Source organism: Drosophila biarmipes, chromosome X (genome assembly GCF_025231255.1).
Source record: "Drosophila biarmipes strain raj3 chromosome X, RU_DBia_V1.1, whole genome shotgun sequence".
Taxonomy (NCBI): Eukaryota; Metazoa; Arthropoda; class Insecta; order Diptera; family Drosophilidae; genus Drosophila; species Drosophila biarmipes.
Window position 1 is genome coordinate 4,148,027 of NC_066611.1, and position 19,609 is coordinate 4,167,635.

At 43.4% G+C, this 19,609-nt stretch overlaps 4 protein-coding genes across 4 annotated transcripts in view; 3 read left to right on the top strand and 1 right to left on the bottom strand.

The window, feature by feature from the left end:
• The window catches only part of LOC108033073 (espin), a 53,794-nt gene extending 47,292 nt beyond the window's left edge, over positions 1 to 6,502 (bottom strand). The window contains exon 1 of the mRNA XM_044093655.2: positions 6,420 to 6,502. The gene's annotated coding sequence lies outside the window, so the exon portion shown is untranslated. The remainder of the gene's footprint in view (positions 1 to 6,419) is intronic.
• Positions 6,503 to 8,570: 2,068 nt separating this feature from the next.
• Positions 8,571 to 9,278, top strand: LOC108033005 (uncharacterized). Its single transcript, XM_017107130.2, has 2 exons — positions 8,571 to 8,630; positions 8,688 to 9,278. Exons 1-2 carry the CDS (start codon positions 8,625 to 8,627, stop codon positions 9,276 to 9,278), a joined length of 597 nt encoding a protein of 198 aa, XP_016962619.1. The 5' UTR covers positions 8,571 to 8,624.
• A 5,427-nt stretch (positions 9,279 to 14,705) lies between these two features.
• LOC108033004 (acanthoscurrin-2) lies at positions 14,706 to 15,455 on the top strand. The gene has a single exon (XM_017107129.3). The coding sequence runs from the start codon at positions 14,794 to 14,796 to the stop codon at positions 15,310 to 15,312; it is 519 nt and encodes a 172-aa protein (XP_016962618.2). The 5' UTR covers positions 14,706 to 14,793; the 3' UTR covers positions 15,313 to 15,455.
• A 2,283-nt stretch (positions 15,456 to 17,738) lies between these two features.
• On the top strand, positions 17,739 to 18,538 carry LOC108033027 (uncharacterized). The gene has a single exon (XM_017107154.3). It carries the CDS (start codon positions 17,741 to 17,743, stop codon positions 18,377 to 18,379), a length of 639 nt encoding a protein of 212 aa, XP_016962643.1. The 5' UTR covers positions 17,739 to 17,740; the 3' UTR covers positions 18,380 to 18,538.
• Positions 18,539 to 19,609: the final 1,071 nt, after the last annotated feature.

Consider the following 19,609-nt stretch of genomic DNA (forward strand, 5'->3'; position numbering starts at 1 on the left):
CGAATTCGGGGAGGGATCGGGCCGAAGGTGAGGCCCAGAGATCACGCCAGTGAAAGTCTGCCCCTTTGGCGGGGTCAAATCAATCAGGCTGGGCGGTGACCCGCCGCTCGGGCAACTGGGGGGGAACTGGGTCTGGGTGGCACTCGAAAATCCCCAATTCGATTTGATTTCGGTGGATTTTTGGGGATTTTCTCGGGAGCAACACCTTTCCAAAACAACGCCTAATTATGTCATTAAGCCGCTTGGCTTGGCCAGCAATTCCAAATTAAATTAAAAACACTATGCTGTCATCTTTGTTTTTTAATAATATTTCCTCCCGTCTGGCATTGCGAATGATGAGATATGATAATCTATTTAAAGATGCTTTACTATTTCCATTTAAATGGATGTTTATTTATTTACTCGCTTCGACATGCAACTTTCAAAAAACGATGTATATTAATGATGAATAACCTCAAAGTATATTTCGATTTTTTAAATTTTATATAAAGACGTATTTATAACATTTTTGTGTTTTTACAAATAACTTAACAATAATTTTATATTTAAATTTTAAATATTTAAATTAAACATATTAAAGGCTTAAGATTTTTTGTAGTGAGTTATCTTATCTTGTCAATGGAAAAAATCGTTTTAAAACTTGAGAAAAATAATGCGTCTGGGGCACAGATTTTATTAAAGACTTCAATAGAGGGGGCTGTGGGGGATATCGGCGACCCATGACGAACCCTAGCTGCGGTAAAAGTGAAGTCATGTGCGAGTCTTTGGGGCACCGAAAAGTAAAAGCCGAAACGAGAGTGAAGTGATGGCAAAACAGGCCGGGTTCGTGATTCGCATTTGGCCATGGCCAGCAGCAACTGGCAGCATGAACGGCCGGCAACGCGAGCCAGCAGCAACTAGCAGCCAGCAACGAGCAACGAGCAACACTAACAGCAGGAGCCGGAAATCTGGCCAGGCTGTGACCCCCGGAAGTCGCCGCCACAATCGATCAATATCGGTGGCTTCAGCCGCTCGGTCGCTGCTTATGCACGACTCGAGTGTGGTGTAACGTCTGCCTTTTGCTTCGTTTGTCACAACAATTTAATGACCGGCCGAATAACTTTTGCCATTTCTTTTTGCGGTCATTAAGGTGCCATAAAGCGTTGCCAATTCCACGGCAAACATTCGGCAGCTCCCGAAACTGATAATCCATGTCTATATCTCTGTTTATGTAAGCCGAGGCGAGGAATTGCCCAAGCAATGCAGCAATGGACGGCCGGAGGCGTGGCAACAACGGCGCCAATCAGTGGCAGCAACAGCGATAACACGGCCAGCACACCGGCAACATCTGCCATTCAGCCACTCTCCAACGGCAACAGCAACACCTGGACAACAGTTATAGCCAGGCCGTCATACACTCGGAGAAAAATTCAATTACCACATGTCTTTGGAAAATGAGTTTAGAAATGCATGGATATCTGTTCTTAAATAACAATAATGAATTTTTTTTTATATATTTATATATTCATAATATGTAATATATTTTTAATTCAAATAGACTGTAAGATATTACTTTTTTGAAGATTTATCACTCAAATCGTATTTGCTATCTTCTTTCTTGCTTTGTAAACAGCTTCTAAATTGCGATTGCAACCGCGATTGCACACTGTTTTGTTTGTAACTTCTAAGTTAATGTTACTATTTGAACAGTTTTTGGTAACTACTTTTTCTTGGCAGTGTAAAGCGTGCTCCGCTTTTAAGTAACCATTAGATTTGGGTAAATGAATCCTTTACTGCTTTGAAAACTTCTGACTGAAGATATAATACCCACTGCATGTTTGCGGAAATAGTCGCGTCGTTTAGAACATATTTTATTGCGTTCCAATTTTTTATATTTTTTACAATTTATGTTGCTTTCTGGCTGAGAAATTAAAAGCAGCATTATACAAATAACTGAATTTCGGGGCTAGTTCTAAGTAAACAGTTACAATACCAGTGTCCTAATAGAATATGCACTCGTTTTTCTCAGTGTAGACCAGCAGCACGAGGAAACGGACAACGGCAGCACTCTCGAGCAGCCACTTGTTGCATAGTCCGGTGTCAAGAGCCTCTGCTTTGGTCAAGCGCCAATTGAGATGTGACGGGTTGTCCGGTGAAGATCTGCGGCTAGCTGGCACTCCAATCCCCACCTGAACCACCCCTCCCGCCCGGCGAAAAGGTCATTGGATCGCGGGGCACGAATAAAAGCCGGCTTAGTCCCAGACACGAATTGCCTGTCATGACTACGCGGTGCCATCCGTGATATATAACCCCCTTAATCTCTTAAGTTTTAATTTACCATGTCTGCTTATACAATGGTGTTTGCCCATCTCTTCGCTTTTTGCAATTTCGCGATGTACGCAGATGAGGAAATTCAGGATAAATATGGAATTGTGACGGATCGTGACGAGTGTTCCTAAAAGTCATATTCTGGGTCACGAGTCTTAAGCCGCTTAGCCGAGGGTTAAAAATTATGAATAATTTCAACAGAGGAACGAATATATATTTTTTTTTACCTATATTTTGCCAATATCTTAAGAGTCGTTTTAGAACCCCTGTGATACCTTTATTCTTGAGCTTAGACATACGTAGCTTTTACTTTTCCTTCATGTATTTTATGGGGAAATGCCCAGTATATTTCTTGGTAAAACTATTCGGGTTTCCCACAGGCAGCAGATACTCGCAGAGCTTAAATCGGTTTAAAAATTATTCAAATCTGCCGGGCTAATTCGACTCCCGATCCGCTTAGCCGCCAATCAGTCGCCCAACAAGTGTTATATAAATTGTATAATTTCCGATAACTGTTTTCCAGCCCGATCTGGGGCTAATCGTCTTATGTGTGGCACCGCGGTGCGTTCGAAAGTTACAGGTTTTCCAGTTCAGAAAGGCCATTGTGCTGAGTTATTGGGACGCCGGGGCTTATTTATTAACGATGGTTTCACTTTCCTGCCACACAATTACGATGGGATAAAGGCGGCGAAAAGATGCGACAAACGAAACCAAACAAATTTGTTTATAAATGTCGCACAGTATTTGTTTGTTGACGCCGTCGTCGTCATCATCGATTTGTCATTGTTCGCCGCGCTAAGGGGCACCCGAAAATTTATGGGGCTTACCGCCATCTGACTCCATTCCGCGCAAGGTGAAGGGTTGACAATGGGCCATAGAATCGAAATTGGCCGGAATTGTGACAATGGAGCCCGGCAAGACCAAAACTAAGCGATTCCAATTCGAAAGCGAGCAGGCGGCGCTGAAATTTATGCATAATTTCTGTGACAAATGCCCCCAAACGGCGGCTGGAGAGCATGGAAAGTGTGAAAAGTGCATTGATAATTATGATAATTGCCTGGTCCGAGAGAAAAAAACAAAAATCTCGGGCCTCGCTCTGACTGGGAAATGATGAGTTCGGCAATAGACACAAATACAGATACAGCTGCAGATACAGATACATGTTCACGTTGACAAAAGACATTTGTTTTGTTCAAGTACACTGGCTAACTTTCATTCTTAGCCACTCGACAGAGCCACTGATTTGTGGCGGTTGCCGTTTCTTATTTGTTGGCTCATTTCTCGAGTTTCCACTGCTCTTGGGTTGCCTGCCTGATTATATGGTACGTGCTATTTCATTCGCCGACAGATACAAGATACAAAGATGCACAACGGCCAACCGCAAGACAAGCAGCGCCGTCCCAAGGGGAGGGCCACGAGATGAGGTGATTAAAGGCGAAGGCTATGCGAATCGCGGATGCTCTAGGTTTCAGCTGTTAAATTGGCCTTGTAACCTACATTTTGGTTATATATACGTAATATTTTTTATTAAATAGTTTAAGTTTCGAACTTTAAAGATTATAAGTTTTTTAAAAAAGATCGGGTAATTATAAACTTTAATATTATAAACATATTTTTTAGATTCGCCTATAGGTAGAATAATTATTATTCTAATTTGTAATTAAAGGAGCACTAAAAATCATAGTGAAATTCTTAACATTCTATATATGTAAGCCTCAAAGGTTATTTAACAAGTATTGCACAATCCTACACCTTTTTACCTTACCCACTCAAAGTTATTGAGCCAGTTATTGGACCCTCGACTGAGTTGGCAGCACAGCAACAGCTACGACTTGATCGTGATCATGATCATGGCTGCGTCGCTGCCTTACACGCTGGCTGTTGCTTCTCGCGGAGGAACCCCATCCCCATCCCCATCCGCAGCCCAATCTCCGCCAGGTGAGTTGGCCTACCTGCCCATCTGGCTGCAATTATGATCCGCTAGCTGGGGATTGCCTGCAAGGCATGTCAACGCCTAGGACCGCGCTCTCCAGCTTTCGGTTGGCTGCCAACGGGAGGAATCTGCCGGAATAAGCGGGATTCTGGGAAGCACTGCCCGGGCGGAGTTCCCATTGACGACGGTGGGTACGAGTTCAAATTAAAAGGGAGCACCACTTATGCAAAACGAACGGGCGAGATTTACTTTAATCACACGGCCGGCCAGTGGGTAAAAGTGAAAATGCAGCAGCCGATGGTGTGTGGCGGTGGTGCGTCGCCGGCTCGGGCGGTTGGGTGGTGCAAATTATGAAATTAGTATTATGTGAAACGGAGTTAAAAGTGTGATTAAACTGGGCCTGCAGTCAAAGTCACACACATGTGTGCGGGGCACAAAGCCGAAGCAAAAACCCACCTGCCGCATAATAAGCCGCCGCCGTCAAGACAATGAAAGCCACCTAAGTACCCACTCCACAATAAGTGTGCGGGGCAATTAATATCATTTCGCCGTGGATGTGGATGTGGATGCGAGAGCCACCGCTGTGGGTTTCCGAGTGAGCGAGTCGCCCAAATGGAAATGCCGTCGCCGGCAGGTACGACCCTTCGATGATCAGGGTTAAAGAGCGAGGCAGGTTGAACGATTTTTAAAAAGAGATCAAGAGTTTTTCCAGCTTAAAAATATCTTAAAAACAAATAAAATATACCATTTGTTTAGAACTGTTGGTCGTAGGTTAGTCCCGAATATATGTACTACTTCACTTGCAATTTAGAAATCTTGTTCTTTACTTGTTTATCATATAGTAGTAACGTAAAAAACCCTTAGATAATTACCACAATGTTAAGTATTTATGCTTAAATTTACTTAATATATATGTATGCAAAAACGGTTAAGCCTTCCTATAAGTTATCATAACACTAAGGATGACAGTATGGCTTGGATCGAGTTTCTGTTGAATGCAACTATCTTCAAACAGTGTTAGGCGAGTCCCACCGAATTCCTGGAACCATCGGCAGCCTGCGGCGCAATAAAAGACCTGCTGGGCATACCCCCTGCTACCCAGTTGGAACGCGCAGTTGGAACCCACGATGAGTGCAGCGACAAAAGGCAAATAACAATTCCCCGTGGCTTATTAGCAATGCCACTTAGAAGTCGGAGCAGGGAGAAAGTCATCCAGCCGAATGCACATGGAGAGGTGCTGCTGTGCCGAGCTGTCAACTGTCCCGCCTGTCGCCCCGTACCGCTCCATGCCATCCCGCCCGCAGAAACCGCAAGCGCACTCGAGTTTGTTGCCTCAGTCTTTTGTTCTGCCACGGCCGCCGGTTCATGGTGAATTGCGTAGGGAACTGCCCTAATCGCGGTTTCGGTTTCGGTTTCGGTTTCAAGCGTCAATCGTAATCGCAATCGAGGAAAATTTCTAAGCCGCCCCGTGGGGCATTGGCACGAGGTCTCCTCCGATTTTTAATATATATAATTTAAGGCCCGCGGGGCCATAAAAATAAAAAGCCATAATGTATGTGCGCATCTCGACGTGTAAAAGAAAATGAGCTGCTCCGGCAATTAATAGACCATGAACGGCTTGCTAGACGAAGGAAAACTGCGCACCACTAAGTCCAGCCTCAACTTGAGTTTGACTAATGCGCACTTATCAAGTGAGACCTAAAAAGCCAAACTACCTGAAGTCGAAACTCTATAAATTAGTGTCTTTAATTGAGCCGGAGCTCGTCTATTTTTGGCGATGTTCTTCATTCTGAGTGCACGTCCTAATGGCGTGATTATGCTGCCCACCACTCGTGAAAGTCATTTAAACAAGTCGTTAGTATTTAAGCAATGTTGCATGCCTTTAGAAAACAAACCCTATAAATGCTAATGTGTTATTTCACGATTTTTTCTTTGTGTATGCAAAATCATAGTATCGCTTTATTTCACTTTTCAGCCATTGTTTGAGGGACCCCATTTGCATTTTCAAGGGAATATTTTTAAGCATCGATTATCGTTATTAAATTATTGTGTGGTATGCAAAATCAAACTTGGAATTGAACGAAGTATTAAAACAATGTATCTTTGTCCGATTATTAAATACAAAAAACTATTAATTTATTTGCTTTATTTCATTTTCAGCTAGTATTTTTCGACTCACCGTTAAACTTATTTAATATTCAAGATTCAAGCTGTCGTTGCGTATTCCTTTTGGCAATATTACCGAGCATTAGCACAACATATTAATCTTGTTTCGTATTTTTAATTAACTTTTTCGATTGGCTGCCAATTATGACAAATGAACAGGAAAAAACAAACAAAAGAACACTGGTGGGCACGCACATTGAGATGGGTGTTCGGGGACGAGGATGAGTTTTCCCGATGATGGAAGGGCTATTAATCACCGGGAGAATGAAGTGCACGACGAGCCGCGGTGGAAAAGTCAGGAGGAAACTGCGAAGACGACGACGCGACGCCGACGATCCGGCAAACACGTTTTCCAGTTACAACGTCGGCAACGGAATGATTTGGCCAAATCTGCGGCGGCACCAACGAAGCCCGAAATTATCCCAAAGAGCGAAAGCCGGCAAATCAGACAGAGAGCCAGAGAGAGGCTTTCTCCGGCTGGGAAAAGCAAAAGAAAGAGAGTGGCTGGGACGCGGGCCCCCACTTTGAATACCCTGCATCGCAGGTGATCTATGAACCAAGCGATTGGCTTCTGTGCGGGTTTCCTCGCATGAATTCCATCGCCATGGCCAGCTCCAATTCTCCAGCCAAGTTGTCCCATTAGAGATAAGGCCGGCCGACAGACGCACTTCATCATCGGCCACTTAGAGTTCCACTGGCTTTTTAGCAGTCCGCAGAAACCATTTAATAAGCTATTAATCGCTTACTTTATAAGCCCATCAGCCTAATTTGAATGCGCTTGTGTTAGAAGAGAAAATGAATTACATTCATGGCTTAACGATTATGTTTTAGTTGTACTAAATTTTGACTTATTTTTGGATTTTAAATTAAAATAAAATGTATTTTTTTGAGGTATTCAAAGCTAACACATTCGACTGAATGCCTAGAATTATTTTAAATACTCATGGATACCTATAAAAAATGATATTCAGCACCATTACATAACAGCATATATATATCTATATATAATAATTAATTTAGAAATTAAGCCCATCAGCCTTATTTTAAAATTGGAGAAATATTGTTTACTTTGTAGATAAAATACGGCAGAAATGAATGCTGTTCTGTTAGAAAGATAAAATAATTTTATTCATGGATTAAACCATTATATTTTAGTTTAACTTAATACTGACTTGTTTTTAGATTAACAAATTAAATTAAAATTTGTTTCTGACCAGAAATATGGAAAAACTCATGGAAACCTAAAAAAGTTGTAAATTAAACCGAAAAACAAGCAAGTGTCATACGATTTTAAGTCAAAATCCCAGCAAGAGTCGGATGACCACTACCATGAGCATTTATTTGCGATTTTATTACTCCTAGCACAATATTTATTTATAGTCTATTTTTCGTTTAATTGTTGTATAATAAGTAGGTAAATGTAGGATGCGATTGAATCACAAGTCAGGAATCATTGCCAGAAAAACCTTCACTAACTCGCAACAAAAAATCCTATTTCACTGGGTCATTATGGTGACTTTGCACACTTTTCCAGGTGGCACACAATTTCGCCTTCCAGCTCGGTAGGATGCCAAAATATTTGACTTCCCCATTTCAAATATTTCCCATTCACAGCATTTCTGCCCGGCAAGAGTTCCACTTTATTTCTGTCAAGTTGATGTGTTGCATTGCTGCATTGCCGCTTGCATAACAAACAATTTGTTCACTTTCGAAAAAACAAAAAAAAAAATTTTGTCCAAAAAATGGAGGAGCAGCCAGGAGTGGGTGAAGCGCCCACACGGCAACATGGGCATAAACTGGACGCACTGCGTCCACCTTTCGGGCTTTTAAAACGTGCAGCTTGGCGCGGATTGGGCCATCGGAAGCCCGAAGGCTAATTGCCGCCGTGCAATTAATTTGTGACTTTTAATTAAAGCCAAGGAAACCAGCGCGAAGAGCAGCCTCCGAAGAGCTAAAGATAAAGATGAGTTCAGAGGGCTGGAGAATCTAATGATTGAGCGCAGCAAATTGATGTTTTGGTTTTTGAAAATTGAAATTGATTTTGTTGGTGTACTTCTTGCCTTTGTTTGCTTGATGTTTTCTTGGCCCGATCATTAGCCAAAGAAGATCCATAGGACTTGGACTATAAAATCAAGTGTGTCTCAAGCCAAAGACATCACAAACCATTGGATCTCAGCTTCGATCAGAATCCCAAATCTAATAAACTTTTAAATCCAGAATGAAGGTAAGAATTCAAGGAGCACTGAGAACTTGGCAGATTACCAAACATAATCCTCTTCAGGTGTTCGTCTGCGTGTTGGCTTCTCTGGCTCTGGCCAGTGCTGGTGGCTTCCGCGGTGGTGCCGGCGGCGGAGCAGGCGGTGGCTATCTGCCCGGCGGAGGACGCGGTGGTGGCGCCGGCGGCTTCGGTGGCCGCCCGGCCATTGGAGCGGGTCTGATCTCCCACGTTTCCCAATCGCAGGGCAATACTAAGGTCCACATTGGCGGAGGTGCCGGCGGAGCAGGAGCTGCCTATGGTGGTGGAGCAGGAGCTGCCTATGGTGGCGGAGCAGGAGCTGGCTATGGCGGTGGTGCAGGAGCTGCCTATGGCGGTGGACGTGGTGCTGGAGGCTGGCAGGGAGCTGGAGCTGGTCGCGGCGGTGCCGGAGGAGCTGGAGGCTGGCAGGGTGGTGCCGGAGGAGCTGGAGGCTGGCAGGGTGGTGCCGGAGGAGCTGGAGCCAACGCCTGGGGCAATCCCGCCCAGTTCGACTACACCGTTAACCACGCTTCCAGCGCCGCTGGAGCAGGTGGCGCCGCCTTCGGTGCCGGTGGTGCAGGTGGCGCTGCCTACGGCGGTGGCTCCCGCGGCGGAGCTGGCTGGTGGAACGATTAAACAATGACTTCCATAAATTCTGTTACCCAACATGTGCAACCGAGTCCGACCAATAAAATGTTAACGTACAAATTGGTTTCTTTGTAATTAGCTTGGAACAGAAAGAAAGCAAACTTTCTAAGTCTTTCGTTTCCGCCAAGCAGGTTTTAGACTTTGCTTTGAAACCAAGCTTTAGTGGTTGCGAACTACATTGAGCTTTTAAGCTGGTGTTTCCTTATTTTTTGGTTGTCATTTATATTAAAGTGTTTTTCGGCTTCGAAATAAAAACAACTTTGGAGATTATTCCAATATAAACCACTTGCAGGAGTCTGTGGTCGCATTTTTACAAGAAATCCCAACCGCTGGAAAACAAAAATGGTTTAAAACCAAAAAGGAAGCTAGTTTCGACAAGAAGAAGTTCTTATACCCTTGCAAGACGTTCCTATGAAAACAATCATCATATATATGTACAGGGTAATTTGTACATTTATAATTTAGTCCGGCCGAAAGTCTTAGAAACTATGGCCGATTCCCCCTGTACCTTAAGCTTAAACTTTTGGTAACAGTGTACAATAAAATAAATAAATAAGTATACAAGGTTTTCCAATTTTTATAAAATTCAGATTTAATCACAATACTATTGATGCTATAATGTTGCATTTTAATAGTAGCTATATGCTACAGTATTCCGATTTGTATACCCGTTACTCGTAGAGTAAAAGGAATACTATATTCGGCAGAAGGAAGCGTTTTCGTCCCTATAAAGTATATATGTATTTTTTATAAGGACCACAGCCGAGTCGATCTAGCCATGCCTGTCTGTCCTTTTGCCTGTCTATCTGTCCGTCCGTCGAACGCTGAGGCATGCAGATTCTTAAGGTTCTGAAACAGAGAATGTAGAAATAGATAGATAGATCCGAAATGTTCCTTCTGTTACATACTTTTTATACAATCTAGTATACAACCTCTTACTAGAAATGGCTATGAATACCCATTTATATATATTTATACACATTTAACGCTGTACACAAGCAATTATATCTTTCATTTTTTCAGATTTGTGCATCCAGTTGATGGGAAACACAATTCAATTTTAGCCGTATTAATATATGTAAATTTAAAGAGCAAAATGTTTGGTTAGCCTTTTAAAAGGAACTAAATTAATATATAACTATCTGTTACCTTTTACAACTAAGAAGGTCATTTGGTATCTAACTTTGGTATCTAATTCGATAAATAACTTCAGGATCAATGTTTTTAAGCAATGAAAGTATTTCCTACAGTGTACTGCGCACAGCTTTTTGCTCAGAAAGCTTTCGCACCTTCAGGGGCAGATGGCGCTATGGCAAAGTTCGTTGCCTAAGTCTTTTGTTTGCTGGCACGAGGAAACCAGTTTACAACTCGCTCTTTGCCCTTGCGAGGGGGACTGGATTACTGAAGTTCAAGGTCATTTCCAGCCGTTGCCACCGAGGTCGAAAGTTCATGGAGGCAAAAGAGCCAAGGAAAGGGAGATGGCTTTAAAGGATGTCCTATAAATAATATTCGACTGCGGTTTCTGTGGTCAGGCAGGGGAACCTGAGGTGGTAATGCCAATCCTTGACACAGGCCCATAAAACATCTACTTAATTCCAGTGTGTGTGCCTAACATGAAGCTGAACAGTTTACTGGCTGTCAATGATTTATACGAAAATCAGCCTCTTGGCTTTTCAGTTTTTGTGTACTTTCCGTGTATTTCGTTTTGTTTTACTTCCGCTGGCAGTCGCTGTTTGGCTTTGAATCCGCCGATTTTCTTTGTCTGGCATTGTCTTTGATTCGATAATCATGAAGTTGCGGCGTCAACGAGTCTCGACCGAGCTTGCCATGTGCGTTTGGCTCTTGGCTTTGGGTATTCGGTTGCCAGGGAGCCTTGGGCGAACGCATTACGATTCGCATGTTTGTTTATAAACAAATGGGTATCTCTCTTTTATTTACACCAATCTGGACAAATTATGCGTGCGTGTGTGGCAACCTGTTTGGGCTTTTGCAGTTTCTTCAACTGGTTACCTGTTTTTTTGGCTCTTAGGTATTTGACAAACTCTTGATGCACATTTCAAAGATTAACACTGCGATGTGTCTTTGATTTGGAAATTTATTTGAAACTAATTTGGTCAATGGAACTGGCATATAATTAATGCTACATTTTATATTCTTGACGCCTTGGGCATTTTAATCGGTAGATCGTTATATTTTATATATTTCCTGTAAATATAGTATAGTAAAATAAACCATTGAAGTAGAAAACAAAAATGTTTTAGAATTTTCTCTGTTTCAGGGGATGATTCCATCCTGGTTTCTATGAGCCTAGGCGGACACGCCCCCTAAGCGGATTTTAGTGATTGATGGGAGAATGCAATCGATTAGCTGGCAATTATCGGTGTTTTACAACCCCATCGCCGACGATCTGGCAGTGTAATCAGCCTATATTTATATGGGACTGCCTGCCATCAATTAGCCTTTTGCATATGTACGAGATCTCGGCACGGAGATGATCAAATTGTATATGTAGAATTAATATAGATAGGAGCGATGTGCGATGGTTATTTATGTGCTGGCTGGATTTCCCATAAAAAGGCAAATGCATGGGGCCATTTTCTATGCCAACTTGCACATTCGCATTTGGAATGAATTGATGTTGGCACAATATTAGTTATTATCACTACACATTACCAACTTATTTATGAGTGTCATCAATTTCAGCCGTAATGCCCTCCCATCCAAGCGGTGCGATGACTCTACCCGAAGTTCTCCCAACAACAGCGCTACTCCGTTCACTTTTTGGCCTGGCTTTTGGCTTGGTCTCGGTTTCGGTTTCTATCCATATTTGCCTTTGTGTTTACTATTGCACTGGTAATTTCATTTGGGTACATAACTCGCAATTAAATATGTTAATTCTGTTGTTTTTAATGGAAGCCTTCAGCTGCCCGAAGGCGAAGCGATGGGAAATAGTTTTGTAGGCTCGGTAATATAGCCGCTATTGTAAGGCAGATTTATATTTAAGTATATATGCATATGTATTAGCATTTTGACTTAACAATGGGCGGACATTGAGACTGGGGTGGGGTCTAGCCGATCATCAGTCGGTTATTTGCCAAACCAGAAGTGATTCTAAACTCATTTGAGTATTATTTACTAAAATGTAACTTTAAGTTGCCCCCTGAAAAAGGGGACCAAAAAATGTAAAATAACTTTATAAAGAAAATAGAAACAATCTTTAAATTTCACGTTTACCAATATAACAACATATGTAGATATTATAATTCCAAAAGCAGTCCAATAATTATTAACGTTGTTTCTGTGCAATATTCTAATTTACCATATTTCAAGTTTGAATATGATTCAAATTAATCACTGATATTTCTTATACAAATTGTTTATTAAGCCATTTATTTCTCCATTTATGACCGTCATTTATATTTGATAATCAATAAAGTCAATACGTCGGTAATGAGGAAATCTTATTAAAATTGATATTTCCTAGCCTCGAGTGGCCGTCGCTCATCATTTTTAAGACCGCGAAGAGCTCTTCATAGACTTCTACTTGCTACTTCTTTCTGCTTGGCCAACTTGTTTTCCACCTAATTGATAAGTAACCAATCGAATGCTGTCGTCGGTTTGAGCTTACAGCTTGAAGTATAATCGAATAATACGACTATGAATATTCATGGACCCCAGAGCGAGTATGTAAATGCCAAAGACTGAAACAAACTTGCAAAAAAACACGAACCAATCCGCATCACTCTTTATGTTAGATCGTATTTTTCCCGATGTCCGAGGCGTGTGCTTGGTGAGTGCATTGAACCCCTGGACTTGTGGGAGAGTTCTCCAAAGAGTGTTTATCTTTCGGGTTAGTACCGACAACTAGAGGGCCGCCGAAAATTCCCAGGCAATCTGCCATATCCGCCGAGCCACTATGCAAATACATGCCAAGCTGAAGCATAGAAATAGAACTGCCGAACCGGTTCGCCGCGTATTAATAAGCGATGATATGGGCTACGGATGTAGGTACTGGGAATACAAATACCCAGTTAAAAAGGCCTCCGACCGACTTCTGGCCAAAGCAGGAAGATGCCTCAGTTTCCCACCGCAAGCCCGAACCTTGGGGCAGAACTCACGATTGAAGACCGATACCCGGGGCCATTCATCAGCTTGACACTTCGGCTTAGCTGCTTCTGCTTCTGCTTTTGGCCAATACGCTCCTCTGGCCAACTGACAAAACATTGATATAAATGTTGATTTTCGTCCCATTGTTGCTCACCGCCTGCCGCGGTGATTAAATGCTGATAATTTGTTTGACTTTCGGTGGTTGGCACAGTGGCTTGACACTGGTTGTTCTAGGGTCTCTTAGAAAACGTTGTTGAGGGAGTTTTTTAACAAACTATATAAAAATACTCGACTTGACACCTTTTGCTTTGTTGATGTGGATGTCGGCAGGTGCAATTCAATTAGCTTGGCAAACATTAGGAACTTTAGGGAAATTTTCTTCTTTGTATACTTTTTTAGTAAACGAAAAGTCAGTGCAAAAAGTTAAATTAAACTAATATTAATCTGTAAGGCCAATAGTAAATGTCTTAAAATATATATTTCCATAAGACCAACATTATTAAAATATGGCGCTAACGAAATAAAAATAATTGACTGTGGAGACTGGAAAGTTAAATATGATGTGTGTTGTGGTTTGTTTGCGGAGCATAGAAGAAAGATTTATTAATTAATTAATTAAGATACAAATAAGAAAAACTTAGCCGACCAGTAATAAATAGTTACGTAATTCCCGGTACAAGAAAGAGTATTACTTAAATCCATCCTCATCTGTATCAATGCTGAACTGTATTTTAGATCTGTAAATAGATCAGTTTTTTTAAAGCTGCATGGCTCCGCAAGCCATTAAGATCGATATTTATTTTAAGCGTTGATCAACTAACAAAAGGATCAATGATCAAATGACAATTTTCATTTTTAATATAACATAATCAAATATCGTTCTTAAATCAGTAGCTGGCGTACTTAGAAAGTAATTTAAGTCTATGCCAATTCCGGCATTTGTACTTGATTTACGTATGATTCCCCCTTTTTTTAACCTGCTGGTTACCCGAAATGTGTGCTCTTCTCATCACCGCTTAGATGATGTTTTCATTCGATTTCCCAACTCCCCCAGCCGACTTAGCACCTCCCATCCCACTGTGCCAGCTGGAGGAGAAGCGGTTCCTCATCCGAAGTAAAGTATCCGAAGTAAGGCGCGCATGCGCACAGATTAGCATAGGCAAACAAAAGAACCGCCGGCGAGCATGGGCGAATGTGGGTTATTATGAAATCGCAGCCGAAGCCGAAAATGATGCTGCTCTGGTCGCGCTGCCCATCAATGGCTTCTAATTGGGCCCCCATCTCGTTCGGAACGGTCCATCGATTTTTCGGGGGTATAAAGGTGCGTGTGCCGGCCGTCGATGAAATTAGTTTGGTCAGCTGTTCGAAACCGATTGTTACCCATTCGCTGCTCGAGATGAAACCGTTTGCCTGCATCCTGGTGATCCTCGCCGCCGTCCTGTCCGTTGGCCAGGCCTCCCTGGGCGGTCGTCTTGGCGGCGGCGGCGGAGGCGGTGGCTCCATTGGAGGCAGCGCTGGCGGCATTGGCCAGCTGCTGCAGAGCAAGCTGGGTGGCCTCGGCGGAGGCTTGGGCGGCGGCCTGGGCGGTCTGAGCGGCGGCCTCGGCGGAAAGCTCGGCGGTGGTGGTGGTGGCTACTCCAACGGCGGTGGCTACTCCGGCGGATACTCCAACGGCGGCGGATACTCTGGTGGTGGCGGATACTCTGCCCCCCGGCCCGTTGAGAAGGTGGTCATCGTGAAGGTCATCAACGAGGGCTACTCTGGTGGCCAGTCTGGTGGATACTCCGGCGGCTACTCCGGTGGCTACTCGGGTGGCTACTCCGGCGCCCAGTCTGGCGGCTGGTCCTCGGGAGGTGCTCAGTCCGGCGGCTGGTCCTCCGGCGGCGCTCAGTCCGGCTGGAACAAGGGCTGGTAAGGATGGACCCGGCCAGGGACCAACCTCAAATAGTTCAAACTGCCAAACAAGAAGCCAAGCAGCTTAGGATTTAATATTTTTTTTTATACTTTTAGAGGTATTTGTTTGTTAGAATTTATAAATATACGAGAAAAGAATTTCCATTTTTAATTGGTTGCTTTGTGGCTGGGAGGGGAACCGGTTGGCGGGACTTTAGTTTCCTGCTCCGACTCCAACTCTGACCCAATGGCCAAGCGGCTGAGGTCATCGCCTGCCAGTCGAAGTAAGACGGTAATGGGACAGGTACTTAGGCGCTTTTCGACATTTTTCTCTCTTGGCTTATTCACTTGCAGCAGTTGCGCAACGAAAAAAGCGCATTTTATTGTTTTCCATCGATGGCGATCGATCAAGCCGTCGAAAACGAACGACTGCCAGTCGATCGCACAAAAGCCCCAAATTTGATTTTTATGCCGCCCATGAATTAAAATGCGGCCACCGGTGGAACGTGGAAAAGCCAAAGGGTTCAAGTGGCTCGGTTCTAGAGCGGGCTGCTCAGGCGTCTATAATTAGCATTTTGGGACAAGATAGGCCGATTTTAATATTCACAAAATATCCGTTCTGCTCTGTGTTCAAAAGATTTGTGGAATAAATTTGTATTAAAAATAGAATTTTAATTCCTTTCTCTGAGGCAAATATATTGGGTATAATAGGAATTTAGCTATTAAAATTAAAACGAAGAGTTTAAGGAGGAGTTTAAATAAAGTTTAAAAATAATATTTAACTGAGAATAGGAATTATTTGGTCAGGGTTTGGTTAGGGTATATGAACTTCTGAATGCTATTGGCCCAAGGCAATGATATGTATCTTTGGAGTAATAAAGCACACAATGCCAGCCAGGACGGCTCATCGAGTGAGCCACCTTCTTGAGCAACCCATCAATCTCTCGTGATGGGTTCTGTGTCAACTCATAAGTTGCACCCGAACAATTGGACCCAGGCCCCCGGTCGACTGATTGATTGATTTGCCGGCGACCCGATTTGCCAGACAGCACGAATTATGTGCAACCGCAGCACGGTAGCCAACAAGTCAAACACGCAGCTGCTCCGGCCTCCGATCTCCACCTCCATCTCCATCGCCATCGCCATTACCATCGCACACCTCCACCTGCAATCTGCAATCTGCAGTGCCATTACCATCTCCAATTCCATCTGTATCGCCATCGCCGTCCTCAATAATGGGCAGGCATAAAGAATCCATCCCTGGCGCCCCGGGCGCCTATTCCCATTCCTTTGTGCGAGTGTATCTGGCCATCCAACCGCCGGCAGGCGAGCTCAATTAAGTACTTTGCGGTTGCTACAAAAAATGGAGAGCCAATAGATCGATGATCATGATGCGGTATCAGCTTGTCTGGGCGACACTGGCCTACAAACGAATAACACACGTTTAAGCGGAGTGTTTGGAATGGCTTAGATAAAAAAGTATGGCTTATGCTGCACAGTATGTATGTATATTTAATCATATTCCTACTTTATTACTAATTATAATTCCTTAATATATAGAGTATAAAAGAAAGAATATTTCTGTTAATTTTAATATTTTCTAATAAGTTATAATAAAATTTGTTTTTAGCAATGTTAAATATTTTTTATTAGCTTGTGGATAGTGTCACAAATAATAATTTGAATATAATAATATTTCAGAGTAATGGATAATGGCCAGTTTCAAACACAAAATCTTAAATGTTACGATAATTGACTGATTGATGAATATTGAATATTTATTGTCCCCACATTAAAGAAAATACCATATAGTTTTCTGATAGCTTTAAAAAATAGACGTTTTGCTTTCCCTAGTGACGAATCGCAGAGTGCGCTGGGGAACTACAGCATAAAGCCACATAATGGGTAAATTTTATGTAGTGCATACAGTTTAGCTTAAAATCATTTTTAGCCACGAACGCTGATGTCAGAGCTTTTGGTGCGATCGTCACTATTTTTGTTGACCTCTTGAATGGTGTTTTTGCTTGACAGATTTTTCCGTTATCCTGAAGACCTGGATCCGCTGCAGTCGAGTGTTTCCTATCCAGCACGTCAGGTGCTCCACTGGAGGCGTTTGCTGGGCGCAGAGCAGCCGACCTACGTGGGCCCACGAAGCGTACGAAATCGAAAGTCGGAGTCGGCATAATGAGGCCCAAGTGCTGAGCTGAGTCGAGCCACCACCCGACCCTCGCCGACCCACTCGCAGCCACCCGAAGCACCACCCAGCCACTGGCCATTGTAAGCTGGTCGCTGGCACTTTTGGCAATTACATCTGATTATACGAGGCAGCGGCTGTGGCGAAGCTGTGGCTCTGCGTCTCAGTGGCTCGGTGGCTCAGAATCTTGGATTCTGGTATAAATAGTCGAGAGTGGCTGTAGTGGGGCATTAGTTAGTGCACGGCAGCTACGGAGATGCAAACCACGATGACAACGCGACGACTCGGCCTTCTCGGTCTGCTGGTGGCGCTGGGCTGCCTGGTGGCGCAGGCCACGCCACACGGCTGGAGCAGCGGAGGTGGCTCCGGCGGTTGGTCCTCCGGCGGCGGAGGCAGCAAGGTCATCATCAGTGCCTGGCCATCCGGCGGTGGCGGCGGAGGAGGCTGGTCCTCCGGTGGCGGATCAGGAGGAGGCTGGAAGAGCGGCGGCGGCGGCTGGTCATCCGGTGGCTCCGGAGGCGGTGGCTGGAAGAGTGTTGGCGGCTCTGGCGGCTGGTCCTCCGGCGGATCCTCTGGCTGGCCCACCTCGGGCGGCTCCTCCGGCTGGAAGTCGGGCGGCAGCTCGGGATTATCCAGCGCCCTGTCCAGTCTCTCTAGTTGGAAGTCCCAGGCCCTGGGTAGCTTGAGCAGCGGCTGGAAGAGCGGCGGTGGTGGAGGTGGCTGGTCATCTGGTGGCTCGGGAGGCGGTGGCTGGAAGAGCGGCGGCGGCTCAGGCGGTTGGTCATCCGGTGGCGGATCCTCCGCGTGGCCCAGCAAGATCAGCAGCGGCTGGTCCTCCGGCGGCGGTGGAGGTGGCGGTTGGTCATCCGGCGGGAGCGGCGGCTGGAGCTGGTAAGCAGATCCTGCATACCCGACGACATCCAACCGAGGAAATCCGGCGACGAGGCGACACTAGAATCCACTGCTCAACTTGTACATAACATTCTCTGCCCTAAACTTAATCAACATTTTTTTTGTGTTTCTTAATATGTGAATAAATCTTACGAGAAAGTAATTTTGAATAATGATGTTTTAAAAGAAAAGGTGAGTGATTTTATTGCCTTAAATTAATTTAGAAATTAGTCAGATCATTTTTATAAAACAAAACAAGAGAAAAAGCTATAGTCGACGGCCTCGACTATCAGATACCCATTACTCAGCAAAGGGAATTGCGAAAGAAATAGAGATATACAAGCAGCAATGTTCAGAATATTGTTAGAATGGGCGTGACGCCCCATAACACCATAAACTGGCGCTTTCTCAGAACCTCAAGAATTTGCATAGAAAATCCCAACATTAAGAATATGTATACTTATGCTTCCTCCTGTTACTTCCTTTACGTCGTATCTAGAATACCTTTTACCCTACGAGTAACGGGCATGAATATCCTCGATGGCTGGGAGAACAGTTTCCTAATCAGAATCAGTATTGGCATTAGTATTCGACTGTCGACAGTGTCGTGTGGAGAGATCACAATTTTAGATTTAAGTTTAAAGTACGCTATGGACGAAAAAAGAGAGGAAAGGCACCACATTACAAGTTTCAGAAAAACATGATACGTTTTGGGACAAGGGAGTTCAACCAGGAAAAGCAACGTCTCAAGTACATATATGGTGAGTGAGAAATATCATAATTATAAAAGATATAAAGTTTTATATGAAACGTGAGCTAGAAAGAGCCTGCCATCGTAATGAAAAACGCACCTCAAGTATTTGAGAAACAGAATTAAATTTTAACTATATTAATATGTGTAAGTAAAAAATGTTTAGTTAGCATTTTAATAAGAACTAAATTAAAATATGTTTATATGTTACCTTGTACAACAACATTTTTTTTTTTCAAAACAAGAAGGTCGATCGGCAGCAAAAAAAGGCTTGACATCTAAAAATAAAGAGACTGGTTCGCTAACTGAATAGTTTTTCGTATAAATATATGTACATTTTAAGTGTTTTATGTAAATGTTTTTAAAAACAACGTGAAATATAACTACCTTTTACCTTTTGAAGCTTAAAAGCTCTTTGCAAAACAAGAAGATCAAGGGGTAGCAAAATACCAAACAAGGGACATTATAAACCCTTTGATGCGG